At 45.1% G+C, this 19,296-nt stretch overlaps 2 protein-coding genes and 1 non-coding gene across 3 annotated transcripts; 1 reads left to right on the forward strand and 2 right to left on the reverse strand.

The window, feature by feature from the left end:
- The first annotated feature begins 667 nt into the window (after nt 1-667).
- On the forward strand, nt 668-8,137 carry LOC128711705 (alpha-tubulin N-acetyltransferase). The gene is made up of 7 exons (XM_053806588.1): nt 668-774; nt 2,329-2,478; nt 2,558-2,802; nt 3,244-3,358; nt 3,630-3,786; nt 6,143-6,186; nt 7,378-8,137. Exons 1-7 carry the CDS (start codon nt 668-670, stop codon nt 8,135-8,137), a joined length of 1,578 nt encoding a protein of 525 aa, XP_053662563.1.
- A 2,378-nt stretch (nt 8,138-10,515) lies between these two features.
- On the reverse strand, nt 10,516-18,310 carry LOC128711951 (protein daughter of sevenless). The gene is made up of 8 exons (XM_053806842.1): nt 18,233-18,310; nt 13,286-13,592; nt 11,959-13,210; nt 11,798-11,867; nt 11,472-11,729; nt 11,175-11,405; nt 10,994-11,104; nt 10,516-10,917 (listed from the first exon to the last, which is right to left on the reverse strand). The coding sequence occupies exons 1-8, from the start codon at nt 18,308-18,310 to the stop codon at nt 10,516-10,518; spliced, it is 2,709 nt and encodes a 902-aa protein (XP_053662817.1).
- On the reverse strand, nt 14,281-14,373 carry Trnay-gua (transfer RNA tyrosine (anticodon GUA)). The gene is made up of 2 exons: nt 14,337-14,373; nt 14,281-14,316 (listed from the first exon to the last, which is right to left on the reverse strand). It is a non-coding gene; the product is annotated as a tRNA-Tyr (tRNA).
- Nucleotides 18,311-19,296: the final 986 nt, after the last annotated feature.

Below are 19,296 nucleotides of genomic sequence, written 5' to 3' on the forward strand. Positions count from 1 at the left end.
ATCGAACCGAAAGCAAAATACAGCAATTCGTCTCCTACGTCTCTCGTTTTCCGTTGGTTTGTTGCGTATTGGTCGTAATGGTGTACGATAAAAAAAATAATACCCCGGCCAACCACTGCCGGTGGTACGCGGGACCCTTTTCGTAAGGGGGAGTTAGTTGGGTGATGTAGAAGAAAGAAGGAGAAAGTGGACGGAAAACTCATTTTTCTAAGCTTTAATAACTTTTACGATTCTTCTCTTCTCCCATTTTCTTTCCTGTTTCCACCTGTAGGAAACCACACAGAATTGAAAGCTTTTTCCATTTTCTAATATGTTTTTCCTTCTTCATTTCAGCTCCAATTTGTCGTGAAGCGAGAAAAGGATTCCATTTGATACGGACGCTTTTACGACGGCTTGCAGGCGGAAGTGAACGTGCAGCTAAACCCGAGTGCAATCGTTTGTGATATTATTATTTACTTATTTATTACCATCATACCTTCCTTCCGTGTTGCAATATTCCAGTGAAGTTATTGCTGGTGATCTTTGGCCGATACAGTGCTAGTGTGTGATAAAATAAACAGTGGGGTAGAATATTACTTTCCAACCCAAGGGAAAAGTGCTGTTTTAATCGACCCATCGTGCAATTTAAGTGCTGAATTTAATCCGTTTTTAAGTGATATCTGCCAGCATGGAGTTTCGCTTCAACATGCATCCCCTGTTCCGGTCGCGGATTGTACGGATAAATAATTCGCTGTTGCCAACCGGCTTCACCGCACAGTCCCGCCGTGTTGCACTGTAAGTATTTATCTAGGCGTCATTTCTATACTTCAAGCATTCGTTAATCTATTGTTTCTTTTTTTTGAGGGATGTTATCTGCACGATAGCAAATTTAGCAGACAGACAGCTTTCTTTTTTTTTGCGTCGAAAATCGCAACTTTAATTATGTCAGCTGTGGGAGGAAATTAGAGAGTCCCATTTGGAGGTTTTATTCCAATTTTTCATTCTTCTGTTTAGGCTCATGAATTACCTCCCGATGCCAATAGTTAGCGGCCATTGTTTCTTTAGTTTTTGGGTGACATACATAGCAAATGGACAAATTATAAGCCATTAATGCGAAAAAAGCAAAATGCGTTACTTTCCGTTCCCTATTTTTGGGTGAGATTTATTGCTCGATTGTTACGAATGGGTTTTCACGATTGTATTTCCTGTCACAATAAAACTGGACTAATAATTGCCGTGCAAATTTACCTTTTTGGCGAAGCCACAAAGCGTTTTTTTCGGTTTGTTTGTGAGTTGTGACCATCATTTCCCTATTCGACTCGACATCCAAATATCGCCATCAAATTTCAATAAGATTTAATACAATAGTTAATTCAAGCATTGGTTATGGCTGTCTGTTATAGCTATAGTCATGAGTTAATTTAATAAGTAATAAAGGGTTCTACACATTCTGGAACACATGCATGGAACAAGTGTATAGTAAAATTTGATCAACATCTGTAACTGACTCTGCTATTACCAAGCATCCTTCTTTACACGAGGAGAGCAAAAAAGCATTAAACCTCGTATAATCACAGTAATTTGACATTTCTTGCTATTACGAACACAATTCATTATACAAATATTACCCACGGTTGTCCCACTTATTTCCATATTTATTGCCATAATTACTGCACATTCAGCATTATTTTCTCCATAAACATAAAACAATCGTTTGAAAATCCGTCTCCCTGAGTGGCCATATCTCAAGCCGCCTTTATTGGTACGACCCATTATACTCCGCGTACAGTTTAAACACGTGTTTGTGACCATTTTTACCGACTTCCAAAATTAGCGGCTCCATTAATCAAATCGCCCCACTCAGTTTGGCGTGTACCATCACGTCAACACCTTCTGGTTCCTGGTACGCACAACGTCCCGGTGCGTTCGGAAATGACCACCGCGCTGCTGCTCATGCTGATGAGCATTAGCATGCGACGGCTGTTTCTGACACCGAGCACCATGCAAGTCCATCACGTATTAGATCGCGATCACTTTTTGTGTTGTTTCGATTGAAAATTTTGCCCTTACACACACACACACACCGCCCGGACGTACGTTGGTTGCAATGTGGCGAATGATTTATGACCACCGGAAGCACCACCAGCACCAGGGAAGGTGTTTGTTTTTCGTCGAACAACGACTACGGCCGGCTGCCGGCGAAAGGCGATCAAAATTCGATTATTACTGTCTTCCTGGGCGGGTAGTGTGTGATTATGAAATGGAGGCAAATGTGGTAGTAATTTTTTTTTCGATTGATTTATCGATCGAAGTGTTTTAATGCTTTCTTTTTTATTCCTTTTTTGGCAGTGATGCTACGGCACAGATATCGGAGATCATTAACACCGTCGGTTCACTGTCGGCCCAGGCACAGGGCCTATCCGTGCCGGTCACGACCGCTCAGAAGCTGCGCAACTCGGACCACCACATCTACCTGATGTTTGAGTCCAACGACCAAAAGTAAGTTAGCTGTTCGCTTTCAATTCCATTTGCGTCCTTTCCTTACTAAACCGTGCTTCTTATCGTCCCTTTTTTGCAGTGGTCTCGTCGTGGGCATACTGAAGGTCGGCCGCAAGTCACTGTACGTGTTCGATCCGACCGGTGAGACGGTCAACGTGACGGCACCCTGTGTGCTGGACTTTTACGTGCACGAATCGCGCCAACGCGGCGGTCTCGGCCGTGAACTGTTCGAGCATATGTTACGCGAGGAAAACATACAGCCGGATGAGCTGGCCATCGATCGGCCGTCGGAGAAGTTGCTCGGTTTCCTGCAGAAGCATTACGGTAAGCGGCCCGGTTCGCGATAAACCAACCGCTTATCGAGCGTAGCAGCGTGACGTCCAATGTGTGTTCGCACGCTTCCGATTTATTATAGCTCCGGTTGGATTGGGTCGAAAGAGTGGTGGATCCTGGACGACGGAGCATTTAAATCACGCGACTTCGCTGCACTGCGCTACCGATGGCACGCGAAAAGAGCACCGCGTAATGGAATAAATACATGCTGCGGTAGTAGATTGTGGCCGATGTGAAGGATGTCTAATTGACGTGGGAGAATGGGATTCCATTCCTGAAGATAGAAAGCTTTTCGTTTAGAGCGAATTTTATTAATTAGCATTGTCTTGAACTAAAGGATGCCAGTTTGGTTTATTTAGTTATTCCTGCATCTTTACTCTATTCTATACATAAGTTACTCTAACACTATTACTCTCCCTCTATCACACACAGGGCTGTCGAAGAAGATTCCACAGATGAATAATTTTGTCGTGTACGAAGGCTTCTTTGCGAGCAAGTCCCATAACTCTTCCGATATCGATGGACGTCGCATGCACATTACCGCTAGGTAAGTATCACTCGAAATGAAGAGAATTATGAAGCGGTTAAATTAATCAGGACGCTTAACTACGGGTGCGGTAGCGGAAGCTAGCTAACGTCCGGTCAAAACCTGCGTTACTAATCCTTCACTACAATATCATCTCTCTTTCTTCACATACCACACCTGTTCAAACCTTTAACCCTATAACGAATCCTTATGATCCTACCGATACATTCACACATACCTGTCTCAACTCGCACTCAACATTTACAACGGGATATGCACAATGGTGACGCAGTCCTAACACGAATCTGTTCGGGCCAACGTTTACAACGACGGAGGAGAGACGTCGATCCACCTCGCAGACCCGAACCAACGTGGCACCGATGCCGATCATTGCCCAGCCCCCCGTCGGTCGGTATGCGGCCAAACGGCCAACCTGCAGCATGGCACAGGTAAATAATCCCGTGAACATCCGTACATAACCGAGTGTTCCAGTGAAGTTGTTCAAGTCGCGTGCGTTAGTGTAAAGATATGCAATTTTAACCCTGCATTGGCTTGTGCTAATTATTTTTCTACCACCAGTTTGTGAGTGACATTAATCGCTAACAGAAAAATGCAGGAAGTGAGATATGATCAGCTAGCAGAAATGAAAAGTCGCCCTTAAAAACTGTTTGCTTTAGATTGCGTGCTCGGAATGAATGGGAATGTTCGCTAGTTTCAAAATTTAGCTCCCTTAGTTTCTTAAACCGGGAAAATTCTTCTCCCTCTCACTTCACTTTTTATGGCCATTACTGTCGTTACTGTCATAGTTTTCGGGTGAAATTGTTGCATGTTCGGGTTAACCGTTTGCAATCACGCTAAGCACAAATCCAAATCCAAGAATGTTTCCAGAACAATTTCTTTATGGCACCGTCGTGAATGAGCGATAAAGAACAATTTAAATAAATAGTTTATGAATGCTTACTTTGGAATTTGGGATTGTGTAGAAGTGTTTGTTGGTTAATTTGACCCGGTTGGAATTTATTTTATGGCATTATTCACCAACCTGAAGTATGCAATATTTGTGTTTACTATAATAATTCCATCCAATAAGGGTTTTTTAGGTTGATAGTTACACGCATATAGTAAAAAATGGATGATTTATATACTGATTGCATACTTTTAGGCGTTTAGCAAAGAGTCATCCAGTAAAAAGGTTTGATTGTTTTTGGTTAAAAGAGAACGTTGATTCTGTTTTCATATTTTATTGGTCAAATTATCTGTGCCAAAGGTACCAATGATTTATTGGTACCATAAGCGTGATCGAAAGATGTTTGATATCTTGATTTTAGGATGGTGAAGCAACACTTATACATTATCTTAGTAATTGCAACCTTTATCGCAATATGTTCTAATCCCAACCAGCAATAGCTTTCATACACACACACAATCGATTACTTGCTTGGCCATCCGGTAGGATGTCCGCCTCGTTTCGTTTCAATTAGAAGCCCACACAACCTCGGGCACAGTTCAGCCTGCATCCAATTACCTTCCTACACCTGTGCTGATGCATGGCGAATAGTTTCCATTGCAATAAATCGCCATTCCGTCCGGTGCTTCCCGGTTGCATTCGTTCGAGCAAGAATACGCTCTGGCCCGAAGGACGTTTGCTTGAAAGTCCATTAGAAGAAAAAACGGCCAACGGCGCAAACTTAGGTGTGAACCGTAGCGTAAGGCTGCAAAGGTTGCGATAGGATCAAATCGGATGCATGCAAAGCAAGCAAACACACCTTACATGTTGGGTGGTTAAATTAAGGGATGTAAAATAGCGGTAATTTTCAGCACTCTGGTTGGAAACCCTAATGAACTCGTACGCTCTATGGTGCGGCTTCCACAGATTGCCTGATTGATTGCGCAGTTCTTTGAAAACGAAAATCCCCCATAGGGATGATCGGTTGTCGCACGCGAAACGAGACTGAATAGGTATAAACTTTCTTTGATTTGTGATGCGTCCTTGCCTCGGTGCATTCGCTTGGCGTTTTTCCCAGCTTAAAAGGCAACTTCCAATCTAGCTGCCACGTAGTGATCGTTCAGTTCGGGGGAAGAAGTATCACTCATCATGCAAACTAACCGTTGGTCACTTTATGATGGACATTTTCAGGCAGTTGACCTCGTTTTTTCGGGTTGGTTTAAAATTTGAATATGGATACGTGACCACTTTGCACGTGAAGCTACTGCACTTAATGATGCAGAAGAACCTAGTTTTTGCCATCGGCTTTGCACGCAACGGTCAAAGTGTTCTGTTGTTGGAAGACACAAAGCAGAACATGTCGCAAATATATGGAACAATCGTTTCACTTTCACAAGAAGCACCACTTAATCAGGTCACGTGAATGAATGGAATGTTTTATCCTGCTGTGCTACCTGTTCTCGTTTTCAGTGTCAATTTTCATTGTCATGTGACAACACACCGCCTAGCGTCGAACATCGTTATGAATTAATAAAGTAACAAGCAGATGCTTTTAACTGCTTTATTAGCATATTTCACAGTGCCTGTACTAAAGCTACCTTTTTAGTGCATTAGCTTAATGTAATAATGTTGTTAAACCAAGACATAAAAGGTTACTAACCAACATTCAATAAAGCAGTTTCTTCTTAACGCCATAATTTATGCAATTTGCATGACATAATTGCGTTAACAAGGAATAAATAATGAAACATCATGCGCCTCCATATGTTGCAACAGTAACAACATTTCTTTACAGACAGTCGCTGCAATCCTTCATAAACTGGTATTAATTTCTTGTTTTTACAATATCTTCCTTTCAGATAATTCACAATAGCCCAACAGCAGTGTCAACGGAACCGAACAGGTAAAATCCGTCCCGAGAAACGGTTGAATCTTCCACGAGGGGGCAAACGAGACACAGCCTTTCATGCACTGAAAACTGATTGTTTAAGTCTTAGAAAAGGAGTCTAATTCACCGCTTCTATCATTGTACGCTTCTGTCTTTCATACCCAACCGTTCGTAATACGTCCCGTTTATTGTTTGCTCGTTCGTTCGATTTATGTATTTCTGTTTGTTTTAATTTATTTGACTTTGATTTTTTTCGTTTCTTTGCAGCAATTTTACCTAAATCCGGCACGATAATGATTGGCTAGTTGTAAATTATGTCTCCCCTTCGTTGGGTACTGATATGTTCGTGTATTTAAAATTCGTCTACCACCTAGAAGACGCACTGCGATACCTGGTACTCTCTACTTACTCTCTTTATGTGTTAAGCACCTATATAAACTATTGATTCGTGCGATAATCGAGCTACCGATCTGGATAATTCAGTTTTCGTTAAATTAATACCCCTTAAAGAAGAAGATATGCAAGAATATGAGTACGAATGGCGCTTAAGATATGAGTATCCATATTTAATATTATGCTAATTTCCTTGTTCTGAAGTCGTTTGCGTTCATCCGAGCGAGCTTTTGTGAAGAGATCATTGTTAATTAACTTATTCGTTCAGTGCAATTCTCCGGAGCTCTGTTAGTTCGGTTCCGTTTTATTACCGATCGACCCGGTACAGTTGTTTGTTTCCGTCGGTATACAACGTTACGCTGCTTGTGATCAATTAATTCTGTTATTCTGGCAGCTGCGCAACAGCATAAATCCAATTGGACAACGAAACAATAAAATTGCACATCGTTCGCGCTTGTTGATAAGCTCTAGTGTGTTGTTGTTTTATTTTTCTTGTGTGCGTGCCTATGTTTTGTTTGTATACATTTCTTTCATCATGTTCGGTTTTTCTTCCCTAAAAGGTTGTGTTCAATAAAATCGGCATTAAACATATGTTTCGCATCGACCACAGACCCAGACAGACCGCCATCATTGTTGTAATTTGGTTGACGCGCATTCCACACATCTAGCCTTCCTCGTAGAAGTAGTGCATCACGCGTAGTGTGTAGTAGTAGCATCGGTTTGGTTGTAGCACGGGTGAAAATGGTTCGCTTTTTCTTCCTCTTTCCCGCTCCTCTGCTTTGGCCACCACGTGGGGATTGTTTCTGTTTGCAGCACCGCTACTAACACGAATGCAGCCGCTAATGGGCACGCTAATGGTAGCAACGGTCACGAGGATGACGATCATCAGCACCGGTACGAGACGGATTCGATCGATGGTGAGATGGAGGGTGGTGGTGAGATGGACCAGCGTTTGGCCGACGAGATGCAACGCATCGAACTGCACCACCCGGTCGGAACCGGCCGCGGTACCGGTGGTGGTGAGGACGGTGGTGAACCAACCGCACACGCCACGCACGCACTGGAAGTTAAGTTTGCCGATCAGCAGCCGGAAATGCTACCGTACGAGGACATTCCCGAGCCCGGCCCAGACCCGGATCCGTACGACTTTCATCCGCACCATCTCGAGCTGCACGATGACACGGACGGTGGTGGTTCCCACCGTGAGCATTCCTTATCGCCTCAATCTGTCAGCCAGCAGGCCACACCGGAACATCCGTCGGGCGGCGGTGACTACGGGATGATGGGCGGGATAGGCAGTGGGCGGAAGCCGGCCCGCTACACCAAGCAGCATACGGGCCTGAAGAACATCTCGTTCGGCGTCGGTGCGGCTGTTATGCCGAGCGGCAAGATGGAGTTCGATCAGGAGGAAAACGAAGGCTTTGGGTCGGTGAAGATCAACCGACCGATCGGGAAATCGGGAACTCGTGGCAGTCTGCATGATGATAATGAATCGGTTTACTCGAATGGTAGCCAGCAGGGTGGTGGTGGTGGTCACTTTGATTTAAAGTTCTACCACAACAAGCTGTGGTAAGAAGGACAGAGACAAGGGAAGCCGATCTTCCTCTGTGGCGCAGTTACCAAAGAGAATGGCAGCAGGTCGAGCAGATAGGTTTGAAATTGATGTAGAAGAGTAGGAAGAGTCTAAAACGATGGAAAAGAAGTAGTTAGAGCTGCTGATGCACGATGAAAGCTTGTTACAACAGACCATGTACGTTAATGCTGAAACCTTTGTCCGCTTCTTGATCGATTGTTTTACTGTAGGGCTTCCTGCCTGTGCAGCGCGTGTTGGCAGCATTTGTTGAGTTTGTTGTTTGTTGACTTTTGTTTGTCGGTTTTGCGACTCCTGTAAGCAAGTTTGGTCTCCATCCACACTTCCCGTTAGCGTTCAGTATCGTTAGTTCGCGTGCGTGTGCGTTTTTTGTAGGTTTGTTTTTTTTTCATCTTTACCGCGTTCAACCACTTGTTGCCCATTTTGCTTTCGTTGCAGCAATGTGCAGCAGGACTTTCTGAAGGATTACATTATACATTGATCGGTCAGCGTCCCTGCCGGGATGCTAATAAGAACGAGGAAACCCAGAACAGCTGTTAGTTCGTAAGAGACTCAAAATGAAAACAAAAGAGAACGACAAATCTCTCGTACTTGAAATGTAGAGGAACAAAACGTTACCTGCCGAGTTACCGATTTCTAACGCGCACCACTAATCGGTACTACAACATCATCACAATTTGCGGGACAGATCGTTCGTACAACAAATCTTACATATATACAATGCAAACATAAAACAGTCTTAGTGTAATATGCGTCTCCAAAACTTACAAGAAAGGAAGAAAGGGGCATTAGCATCCGTGTGAGCGGTAGATCTTCTCGTCCAAATTCCCCTTTATGCGTGGTTGTGGCTGGAACCATTCCGAGTAGATCAACCGCGATAGTTGTTAGACTGCTCAGATTCATGTAGAAAATAATAAGCCACAGAATAGATAAAAACACTGTCGCGCATTCCACAGCCCCTGCCGCTTAATTCCCCCTTATAAATTTCTCTCTATTCTATAACTATGAATGGACGTTTTGAAAAAATAAACCAAAAAAGAAAGAAATGTTTAGGACAAGTGTGTTGGATATGCGTTTTTAATTAAACACTGATGACTGCTTTCAGGTTCTAGGTGAGAATCGGCATAACTCAAGTAAACATTTCTATTTCTTTTGCTGCTTGGCTGTCAACTCATAGCATTGTTTTATTTACGCGAAACATTTTAGAAGTTCTACCTAAATCGCGTACGCTTACAAGGTTAGTTAAAAATAGTAGAGAAAACGGAATACATCAGCAGTATGTAAAAGTTGGAAACATCTTAAACGTAAACACCATACGGGGTACGGAAATATAAAGACAAACACTTGTTAAGACACAAGATTGGAAGAATATCGCCAAAAAGCGAGACAAGTCAAAATGTAAAAGAGATGTATAAAAAATGCGAAAGAAACAGTCTGATGTGTGCCCTAACGTTTTAGAAGTAGCTTAATGGGAAAAGTGTGTTTTTTTCCTGTTCTATTTAGATAGGAAACAACGTATCTAAGCTAAACGCTGCTATATAGTTTTGTAGTTTGCTACTCCTATTAATCATGCAATGCTTCTTTGTGTTTTTTTTTTGTTTTGTTTTGTGCGTTCTGATTAGCGTTTTCAATCATAATTATGCTAGCATTTTAACCTATTCTTACAATGCAACGTTTTATCTAATTGCTTTCTGTTTTTTTTTGTTTTTGTATCAACTTTCCTATAACAAATAAAAGCATTGCAGCATTTTATATTAGAAAGAATCCTTTCGATCGTCTAAATGCCTTTCTCTTTCTCTCTCTTGTATCCTGTTGATAAATACTTTCGTTTTCTATCTACTTCAATTGCTCACTTCCGACAAGTAATAAAATCCAGTTCCGTGTTTTCCACCGTTCACGTTTGCTTCGTAATCACAGGCGCCGTGTGTGGTATGTGAATATTCGTTTCACAATCATTCTTTTCTGTTCCTAAAAGCATTTAAAGAGTGTTTACCTCTTTTTTCGTTCTTTGTTCTCAAGATAAATGCCAGTTTATAGTTGTATAACGCTACAAGCTTATGAAGTAGGAAGAAGTTAAGGCAGAGCTTGCATTAATTGCACTTGGCTATGATTCGTTCGCATTCGATTTTTTTTTCTTCTGTACGGTTAGCTACATCTTCCCTTTCTCTTTGCAGAAAGTTAATAGCAAAAGCAATCCACAATGCGAATAAGTGTGAACGTAAACGATAGACACTTAACGAAATTCGGAAGACGATTGGATGTGGATATGAATAAGCGCATTCACCCGCACACGCCGTCACAAACACATTACACTATGGGGGAAACTTTTCCCGAAAGCATCTTTCTAACGACACCCACATTTAGGACGTTTGATCCTTGAGGCGTGACTGAGCGCGCGTTAGTTCCGAATCCGCGCGTACCCGATTGAAGGCATCGGTTTTAACGAAATCAACCGTCGTGTACGGTGTGCGGCTAGTTTGAACGATTGGTTTTGCGGTGCCCGTATCACCGTCCCGATGATGATGATGATGCCGTGACGATCCTGCACCGCTATCATGTGATAAGGAACTGGAAGTCACCACGGGATGATTATTATGGTGGTTGGTACTATTTCCACCCGCACCCGCATAACCACCGATACTGCTCGGACCGGAGTAGATGGTGCTTTGGTTCGTTTTTTGCGGACTATTCGAATGGTCCAGATCAAGATACTGCAGACGATCTTCATTTTTGCCGGCCGCGCGCGGTGATATGACCGATAGCTACGAGGGAATAAAGAGGAACCAATGACACAAATTAATAACACTACTAACACGAAACACGATTTTTAAAACGTACCAAAGAAATGTTTGCATCCTGAGTGTTACCATACGTGCTTTCGGTCGTTTGATTCGATGCAAGATTCAAAGAAACGGGTCCACCCTTTCGGCGCATCGAATTAGTACCGATCTGAGAGGAATAAACAAGAGGAATTAATGCATACAGGCTCTTCCCAACAGAGTCCACTCGTTTTGTTCACCTTTGGAGTAGCCGGTTTTCGTGTACGATCGACCGTTGGAGGACTTTTGGCCGATTGCTGTCCACCACCACCGGTGGCATTGTTGGGAACGGGAGCCGGTGTGGCGGAACCATTTCCACCGAGAGAAATCTGTTGCTTTACACCCTGCGCTACGGACTCGACCGATTTGGTAATATCGAACGAAGAGCGTGGCTTTAGGCGACGATTAATGGCCGGCGCTGATGAATCAGGCTGGAAAAAAGCATTTGGAACATAGTATATTAAAATCCGGCTACTTTACACTTCCATCATACATACCTGTTCGCTGAAATCAAACCGAAACACATTGCCTTCCACCTTTGTCGGGGCTGCGTTCGTGTAGCAATGGGGCCGAGGACGTCCGAGCGTACCGCACTGACTGCCGGTACCGAAATCACTGATCAGGTTCGGTGTGCTGGAAGCGACCAGATCACACTGACTGAGCGGAGAGAGCAAATCCCCATCGGGCAAATGCATACTGCTACCGGTATACGGATGCTGATGAGACCGTGGAATATCGTAGAATTGTTCGATATGCTGAAAAGAACAATAGTTCATATGATAATCGATTCCTGTGTGGACACTTTCTAAACAGCATTAGTTACCGCACTAGCTTCTCTCGGTCCGATGGCAGGGGAAACATTTTCCGTGTCGGAAGATATAAGATCCTTGGTTCTGTAACCGAAAACAAACAAAAAGGCCCACCCGCGTGTGTAAGTAATAATCGTCTTTCCCACAACAATACCCATTCGAACAAAAAACTCACTTTTCGATGCCTTCCAAGTTCATGCTCGTTCGCTTCGGTGGTCTCGGTGGTGCACCGGCCGCATTAGCCACCAACCCGCTTCCGTTGCCGGAAGTGGTTGCAGTTTGCGACTGCTCCGTGTTGGGCACTTTGGAAAAGCGCTGCACATACGTCCACCCGACGGCATCGTTCTCGATCGAGCTATCCGACGGTCGGGTGTTCCGATCGATCGTTCCACTTTTCCCCCCTGTACCTCCTCCTCCTCCTCGGCCTCCTCCCTCTTTGCCACTCCGCGATCCATCACCCGGCGATCCCGCTGCCGTCCATTCGTCATCCGTAAACACACTTTCCGAATCGGACGGACTAGATTTACCACTGCCACTAATCGGTAGTCCAACTCCTTTCATCGTCACCGCCAGTGACGATGGTCCACCATTACCGGTCGCTGCCAGCGGTCCTCCACCGACGTTGTTTCTCTTTGGCGAGTACGGTTGCTCATTGTTGACGAGATTGAAGCCAATGTTCGTGTGACTGCGCGGTGTCTCGTAGAACCGCGGATCCAGCGAATTCAGCGGTGTAACCGGACTGCCCGAATAACACTCACTGATCGGTATGTACGGACCGGACGAGGTGCTCAGTGCCGGGGACGGTTGTTCCGGTCCACTGTCGAACGCACTCGTCGACGGGGAACGATCGGATAGCTTAAGATTCTCCGGGATCTTCTTTCCACCGCGTTGCTGCTGTTGGTGCTGCTCAATATTAAGCGATTGTGTACGCATATGGTGTACCATCGGGCTGCCAGCACCAATGCCGTTCGTAGCCGGGGAAGAGGATGATTCACCGCTTTTCGAGCTCGGTTTACCACGCAGCGATTGTGAGCGTTCGATAATGACGTCCAAATTGGAGTATGCTTCTGCCGCGTTTGATGCGGGTTGACCCAACTTCGCCTCACAGATGATCGTCTCCCGGTTGGTGTAATCCATCGAACGGAAGCCCATCATTTCCTCGTTCTGGTACGTGCCGTATGGGTTGTAAGCTGCTGGGGCGCGCTTTTGCTGCGACTGAGCTGGCTGTTGTTGCGACTGCTGGTCTGCTGTTGCTTCACACGCCACCGAATGATTTAGCATGGTGGTTTCTGTTTCGTTCGACACGTCCGTTTCCGTTGCTGTTATTGCGACACCGTTGCTGGTTGATCTTGCTGGTGGTCTCGTCTCGACTACCGTGTCCGCCATGTTAACCGCATCCGCCATATTGATCGCACCGATATTGTAATCTAAAAACAGAAAACGAGTCGATTAAAGACACTGAATGGCACTGGCGCATTTTCAATCCGTGACGTTACACTTACATGGCCGATCGTCGACGGTTTGTGTTTCCTGCAGGCTGCACACCTGGCAGATACAGTTCACCCATCCGCGCATGTCTTCCTCGGTGTCCGCGGCCAGATAGTAGGTACGGGTCGGTGTCTTCACGTCGAACATGTGTGCGTACTTTTCCTTCTGTCGATCGAGCCGCAGCCCAGCGTCTACTTGTTCGCACTGGTCGAGATCGATGATGCCTTTCAGCTTACGGCATTTGCGGTCGGTGTAGTACTCGAGAAAGAACTGACCGGGCAGCTCACCCTGCTTGAGTGTGAACCAACGCCTTCGCCATCGCTGCCATAATGAAACAGAACCCGAGGAAACACAGCATAAGAAAGAGACGACTAGAATCGGCTAGTATGCATTCGATTGGCATATATGTAGGACGGCCCGCAGCACGAGCGATGGCATTTACGGTTGTGCGCGACTGGACAAAAAACAATATTGTCGAAGCATTGGAAAGGGGAGCATAGAGACAGAGAAGAAGGCAGCATCGAGCATGAGTTAACACACGATCGTACATCCGGACGCGTACGGGGAGTGGGAATTGTTTTCTTTCACCACGAACCGATGACATAATTTCTGCGACTTTGTTCGGTTCATCGGAATCGAGTGGTGAGCGCTTGTTTTGGAAATAGTGAGAACCCAACACACAACATCGACCCGAATCGATAAACAAACTCACTTTGTTGCGGGAGACAGATGTGAGTCGAATGCGAAATGAATCATTCTGAGACGGGGACGGGCGCGTACGAGCTTAACAAACAATACACCAGGCGCAATAGTTTCAATTTCCGGTGGCGGTGGTGACTGATTTGCTTAGCGATCGTCTAGCGACAATAAAGCCCCAGACACCATTCACACACCTGTAATCATAGAACGCTATGCTGGTGACGATAGCATAAAATCCATAGCAACCGTCGTCGTAGATGGCTCACGATGGTAACAAAAGAGACCGTATGAAAAAAATATTTTCTCACTCTCCTTCGAACCGGATTTGAACCAGTGACCTATGGATTACTATATTTTTTATACTTTCTACAGTCCACCGCTCTACCAACTGAGCTATCGAAGGCACACAACCACTGTCACTCGAAACGCGAACTGATTCACCACACACAGCAACAGCGCTTTATCTCTTCCTACCACCGTTTCAGCTACGTCAGCATAAACCTGCACCCCCCCATACACAACATTGAAACACATGCGTCCACACGTGTGTGCGTGTGCTGTAGTTCCCTCACCTCGCAACACTGACCGGAGCGCGCGCGTTGTAATGAACGCGCGCCGACGACGAACCGTTTACCCTGAATGAACCGCGAAAACTGTCTTTCATTAGCGCGACAAGCGAAAATTCAAAAAAGTAAATGGACACACAGAGCCACATCCCCCTCTCCGTGATCTGTCCGTCCCTTCCAAAGCGTTTCACTTGAAACCACCGCTAAGGGAGGGACTGGTTAAGAATGGTTTAGTTTAGACAAAATCGGAGCTATTTTTAGTGCGCAAGATCGGACGATTGCCGTGAGCGTGTAGTTCGCGGGAGGTCAGTTCTCCATTGCAAGAGGAAATCGATCTACGGAGAACGCGTTTTCTCCGTTACAAAGGGACGCATTGCTGGGTGCTGCATGGGTACACATCACCGAAGAACGCGGTCGATCTCCACCGTACACTGGAAGCTGCTGAGGGTTGGAGAAGATGAAACAAATCGAGATCGCGGTTCAGCACCACAACGATCATCATCGCAGCACATTCCAATGGCAATTGAGTGAATCAAACTGTGTAGACGATTGGAAATGGGAGATAACGGCCCATACTCATTAGATGCCACAGACAACAGAGCCCTCCCTGCCTCGAATTGGTTAAATTAAGTCCACTGAAGCGTCGCGCTGAAAGGAACTAATTAAGTTGATCCGCTACAAAATTGGGTGTCTTGGCTACGGGCACACAACACACGGCCCAATTGGATGGTCACTTCTCCCTGGGGTTTCAAAGGGTTGATGTGTCCCATTTTAAAATTAGGAGAATCCACCAGCTTCATTATAAGCGAGCTGGGACAATGGGCAACGATGACTGGAGTTTTGGATGACACATAATACATGCCAACGATGGCTTTGTGTTGCAACAAAAGGGCAAATATAGGCTCACCAATGCATTCGATCGCAGAACACAAACAAAACGCTTGTTATCATGGGGTTCCTGCAGCTTCAGAATTAAATGTCACATAAAAAGTTGATTGTGATAGCTTCGCTGTTAAAATTAAAGCAACTAAATCTGTAACAATTAGCGGACGAGATATGTGACGAATTATCACAAGCATTTATGTAGTGGATGATCATTACTCAGAAGCTATGAAATCTGATTACGATACTACGAGTTGAATGCGAAATCTTGTTCGTCTTAGTTCAGTGGTTCATTGCAGTCAGAAACAAAACATCTCGAAGCATTGAATGTCACTAAACCTCCACCCAGTTTAATTGCAAATTGGTACCATAAATCATAATTATATAATATTGATCGTGTTGCCAACGACAGTGTAAAGAGTGGTCCAATTTTCACATCGCACTGTTGTATGCTCCATTTTAATGAATGGAAAAATAAATAATTGCACAAACACTACCGAAAAGTGCGCAAATATGAGTGCTGCTAGATCAAAGGTCACGGAAACTTGGGTACGATTTACTGTTTACCAGCCTGTAGCGCGTTTGGAAAACTGCGCTCAATAGAATGTTTAATGCGAACAAACGCTGGGGGCCGTTTGTTTATACAAGATCGTCTTTTTTCTATTTGGCTCGGGTTTCCCACCTCCCATTGCTTGCCTCCGGGGAGTTCATCTTCCATCGGAGGTCACAAATTGCGTTGAACGTCTGACCTGCATCGCGCATCAAACCTTTGGCCAGAGTCTGGCGGCCGTTCGGTATTATGCGCTTCAGTTTTCATTGAAAATGGGTATGTTATCAGGCGAAAGGGTGGTGGACAGGAAGAGAGGAGACCTTCAGACCTGAGGCTGCAGTTTCCGGGGCGGTTGGGAGGAGCATGCAATTGTTGGCAATCATCGCGATAGCATCATCCTCACCATCATCAGCACTGGCGGGAGCGAATGGGAAACCTCATCTCGTCAATGAACCGAATAGACCGACGACAGCGATGACGCTGATACGGATTATGGCATATAAAAGGCGAACTGCTCATCATGGCGTTGTCGTTTATTGGAGACGTTCTGTGAGGTGCATCTGAGATGCTGATGAGTCGTCACTTGTCGGGCTTTAATCGGGTCCCCGACCGACCGTAGAAACCGGGAACAAATGCAAACAGATTTGCTCCACTTGTGCAAGGGGAGTTGTGTGTAAGTCGGTAAACTGGAAATGATTCAGCTTCAAACGGTTTGCTAGTGGAATGGCTAATCCCGCTCGGCAACGAAACACCGTGTACTTTGCATCGGGATCTAATCTTCGTATCGTCTGTCGCTACATCTGATCCGGCATCCAGGGGGTTCTATTTCACTGGAGTTTCTAGTTCCGGTTGGTCGAATGAGGTTACCTCTAACGGGTGCCTATTCGTATCAATGTCCCATTCCCTTGCAAGAAGAACAAATATCGGCGTGGAATTTATCGCATTTGATGACAATAATTTTCAGGCAAAACAAAAAAAAAACGCACACTAACGACTCGTGTTCTTAATAAAAAGAGCACATGTTGGAAGACCTTATTCCCAGCCCTTGCCTTTCAATTCCGTTTCGTACGCACGCAAACGCCCAACTTCTACCTGGGTGGGCTCCATCGACCACCAGAACCGAACGCCAGTGCGGAAGAGTATCGAACCGGATCACCGCCAAGGGGGAGAGGGAATCATCTCCGAACGGGGTCCAATTCTCAAGATCATAGGGCAACGATACCGGCACAAGAAGCAACGGGAGAACAACATCACACAACAACGTGATCGTTTCTCGTATTTCGACACAACCTTCAATGCCCGGTGTGTTTCCTTAGCGTATTTTTTTATTCATTCTCTCCCTCTTAAATGCACGGATATTATGATGGGTATCTAATTAGACGGGATAAAATGAAGTTTTGAAGATGATGGGAACATGAAGATGATCGCCCACAACAGAAAGCGAAGAGGGACAGAACTCTTCGTACGAATATGCGGGTCTGTTGCCCGTGTCGTTTGTCGTGCTGAATTCAAGTAGTAATCCATTATTCTAATTTAATCCCACTATTGGACGACATTCCAAGATATTATTCCGTATGTGGCATGTAATTTTAACTAACCTAATCCTGCTGTAAATGGAAACACCCTTCGTTCAATAAAGGACTACACTTATTCTTGTAAGTAATATATTTTACAAAGGTGAAATAATATCTTCGTGCTTTCCGTCTCATCAACATGCCTGGATCCTTTGTCCTGTTTGACACACGGAGTAACGCAAGTCACAACTCTGGATCCAAATCATTCAGACATCAGTAATATTTGTAGGAAATGGCGTAAAAAAATTGTAGATGGAGCCCATATTGTTCCAGTCGTTTCATCTTCGATTTTACCCCAATATTAATTTTCTAGCTCCACAATACAAGTAGATACACATAATCACAGGCGCCCGATCGTTTGTTCTCCATCACGTTTGCCACGCTTTTACGCGGTGTTAAAATTAGCAGCGCCTACTCAAGAAGGCGAAAAAATACGGCGCTGTGGTATAGTGGTAACCACCTTTTCCCCGATCATGATGAGTCTAACCATGCAGACACCGCGAGCGATACACCGTGTGCGGTCAAGGTCGACAGCCGGTTGCCATATTCCGGAGGCGTGCGAATCCTCGCGAATCGACCAAATAAAAAAAAAAACCTGTAAAACCAGAAGATGACCGAAGGAAGTGTGGGATTGGGCGGGTGTGGAAACGGGAGGGGAAAGGGAATAATAAATATATGCTGGTGACTCACCGCACGCCAGATACGTTTCGTCGGTGGCGATTTGATGAGCCAGCCTTCGTGGTAGACCTCTTTATTCGTCGTCGCCATCTGGTATTGGGCCACTGCGCTGTGCGGCGAATAATTCACAGTTGGGTTTTGCTGTTGCACTGCCGATGCTCTGCCGATTTGGGGCACACGGTTCTTCTCGGTGCTCGGATATATTTCTTATATGTCGGCTCAAGAGGGAGATGTTCGGGTGTCAATTCTATTACTTGCTGGTTGCATTTGGTCAACAAAATTGGATTCGTTTCTTTGTTGACGGTGTTATTGCTTGGCTGTTTTTTACAATGTTCTCTTCCGTTAGGCCTTGGTGGTGATTGGGGTACGGCGATCGAGTTGGACTGTCCCAAATTTGCACCTTCGATAGAAAGTGGTCCCCGTTTGGAGTACTGCGTTAAAAGGTTGGGAATAGGTCTCGTACTAATCGGCCACAATCGACGAACGATCGATTTGCTGCAACCATTATTGTAATTATATTGCCCGTCCCGTTCCTTGTCGATGTTGTTTCTTCCCCTCTTGTAGGCACTTGTGTGAGTGTTTTTGTGGTTGAATTCAGCAGGGAGTTGCCCTTCTAGTGCCGGGTGCTACCGTCCACGCCCATCATCGTCACCGTACGACGAGGCAGGTCGATTTGTTTGCGATGATCTTGTTCTGCCGATTAATCTCCTCCTTCCAACTGGCTTCACGAGCAATGCGTCCCTTCTAGTGCTCGCACAGAGTACACCGATGGCTTGTCGATTCCAGCGCTGCTGCTACCGCCCCGTAGCTGGTGTTGTTGATTCATACGCTAAATATGCATACACAAACAAAACTTCCTCGCAATAAACCCGTCGGTCCCGGTGCGGGTGAACCGCGTTCGTTTACAATGAATTCTTTTATCAATCGCTCTTTACGCCCCAGAGACACAATGCACGTCACAAAGGCACAAACAGAATGCTGCGTGGTTTTCTTTTTGTGTTTTTGTTGTACCTCCTGTTCCTTCGCTGTCTATGCTTGCGATCGATGCAATAAATCCCTCCGGGGGTTTGGCGATG

The sequence above is a fragment of the Anopheles marshallii genome, chromosome 3 (assembly GCF_943734725.1).
Source record: "Anopheles marshallii chromosome 3, idAnoMarsDA_429_01, whole genome shotgun sequence".
NCBI lineage: Eukaryota > Metazoa > Arthropoda > Insecta > Diptera > Culicidae > Anopheles > Anopheles marshallii.

Excerpts from the sequence above, each read along its gene's own strand:
- LOC128711705 (XM_053806588.1), top strand. The coding sequence starts at position 668 with ATGGAGTTTCGCTTCAACATGCATCCCCTGTTCCGGTCGCGGATTGTA. Across the intron at positions 2,803-3,243 it reads TTTCCTGCAGAAGCATTACG|GGCTGTCGAAGAAGATTCCA; the intron begins GTAAGCGGCCCG and ends TATCACACACAG. Across the intron at positions 3,787-6,142 it reads CAACCTGCAGCATGGCACAG|ATAATTCACAATAGCCCAAC; the intron begins GTAAATAATCCC and ends TCTTCCTTTCAG.
- LOC128711951 (XM_053806842.1), bottom strand. The coding sequence starts at position 18,310 with ATGGCGACGACGAATAAAGAGGTCTACCACGAAGGCTGGCTCATCAAA. Across the intron at positions 11,730-11,797 it reads GACCGAGAGAAGCTAGTGCG|CATATCGAACAATTCTACGA; the intron begins GTAACTAATGCT and ends TGTTCTTTTCAG. Across the intron at positions 11,105-11,174 it reads GAAAACCGGCTACTCCAAAG|ATCGGTACTAATTCGATGCG; the intron begins GTGAACAAAACG and ends TATTCCTCTCAG.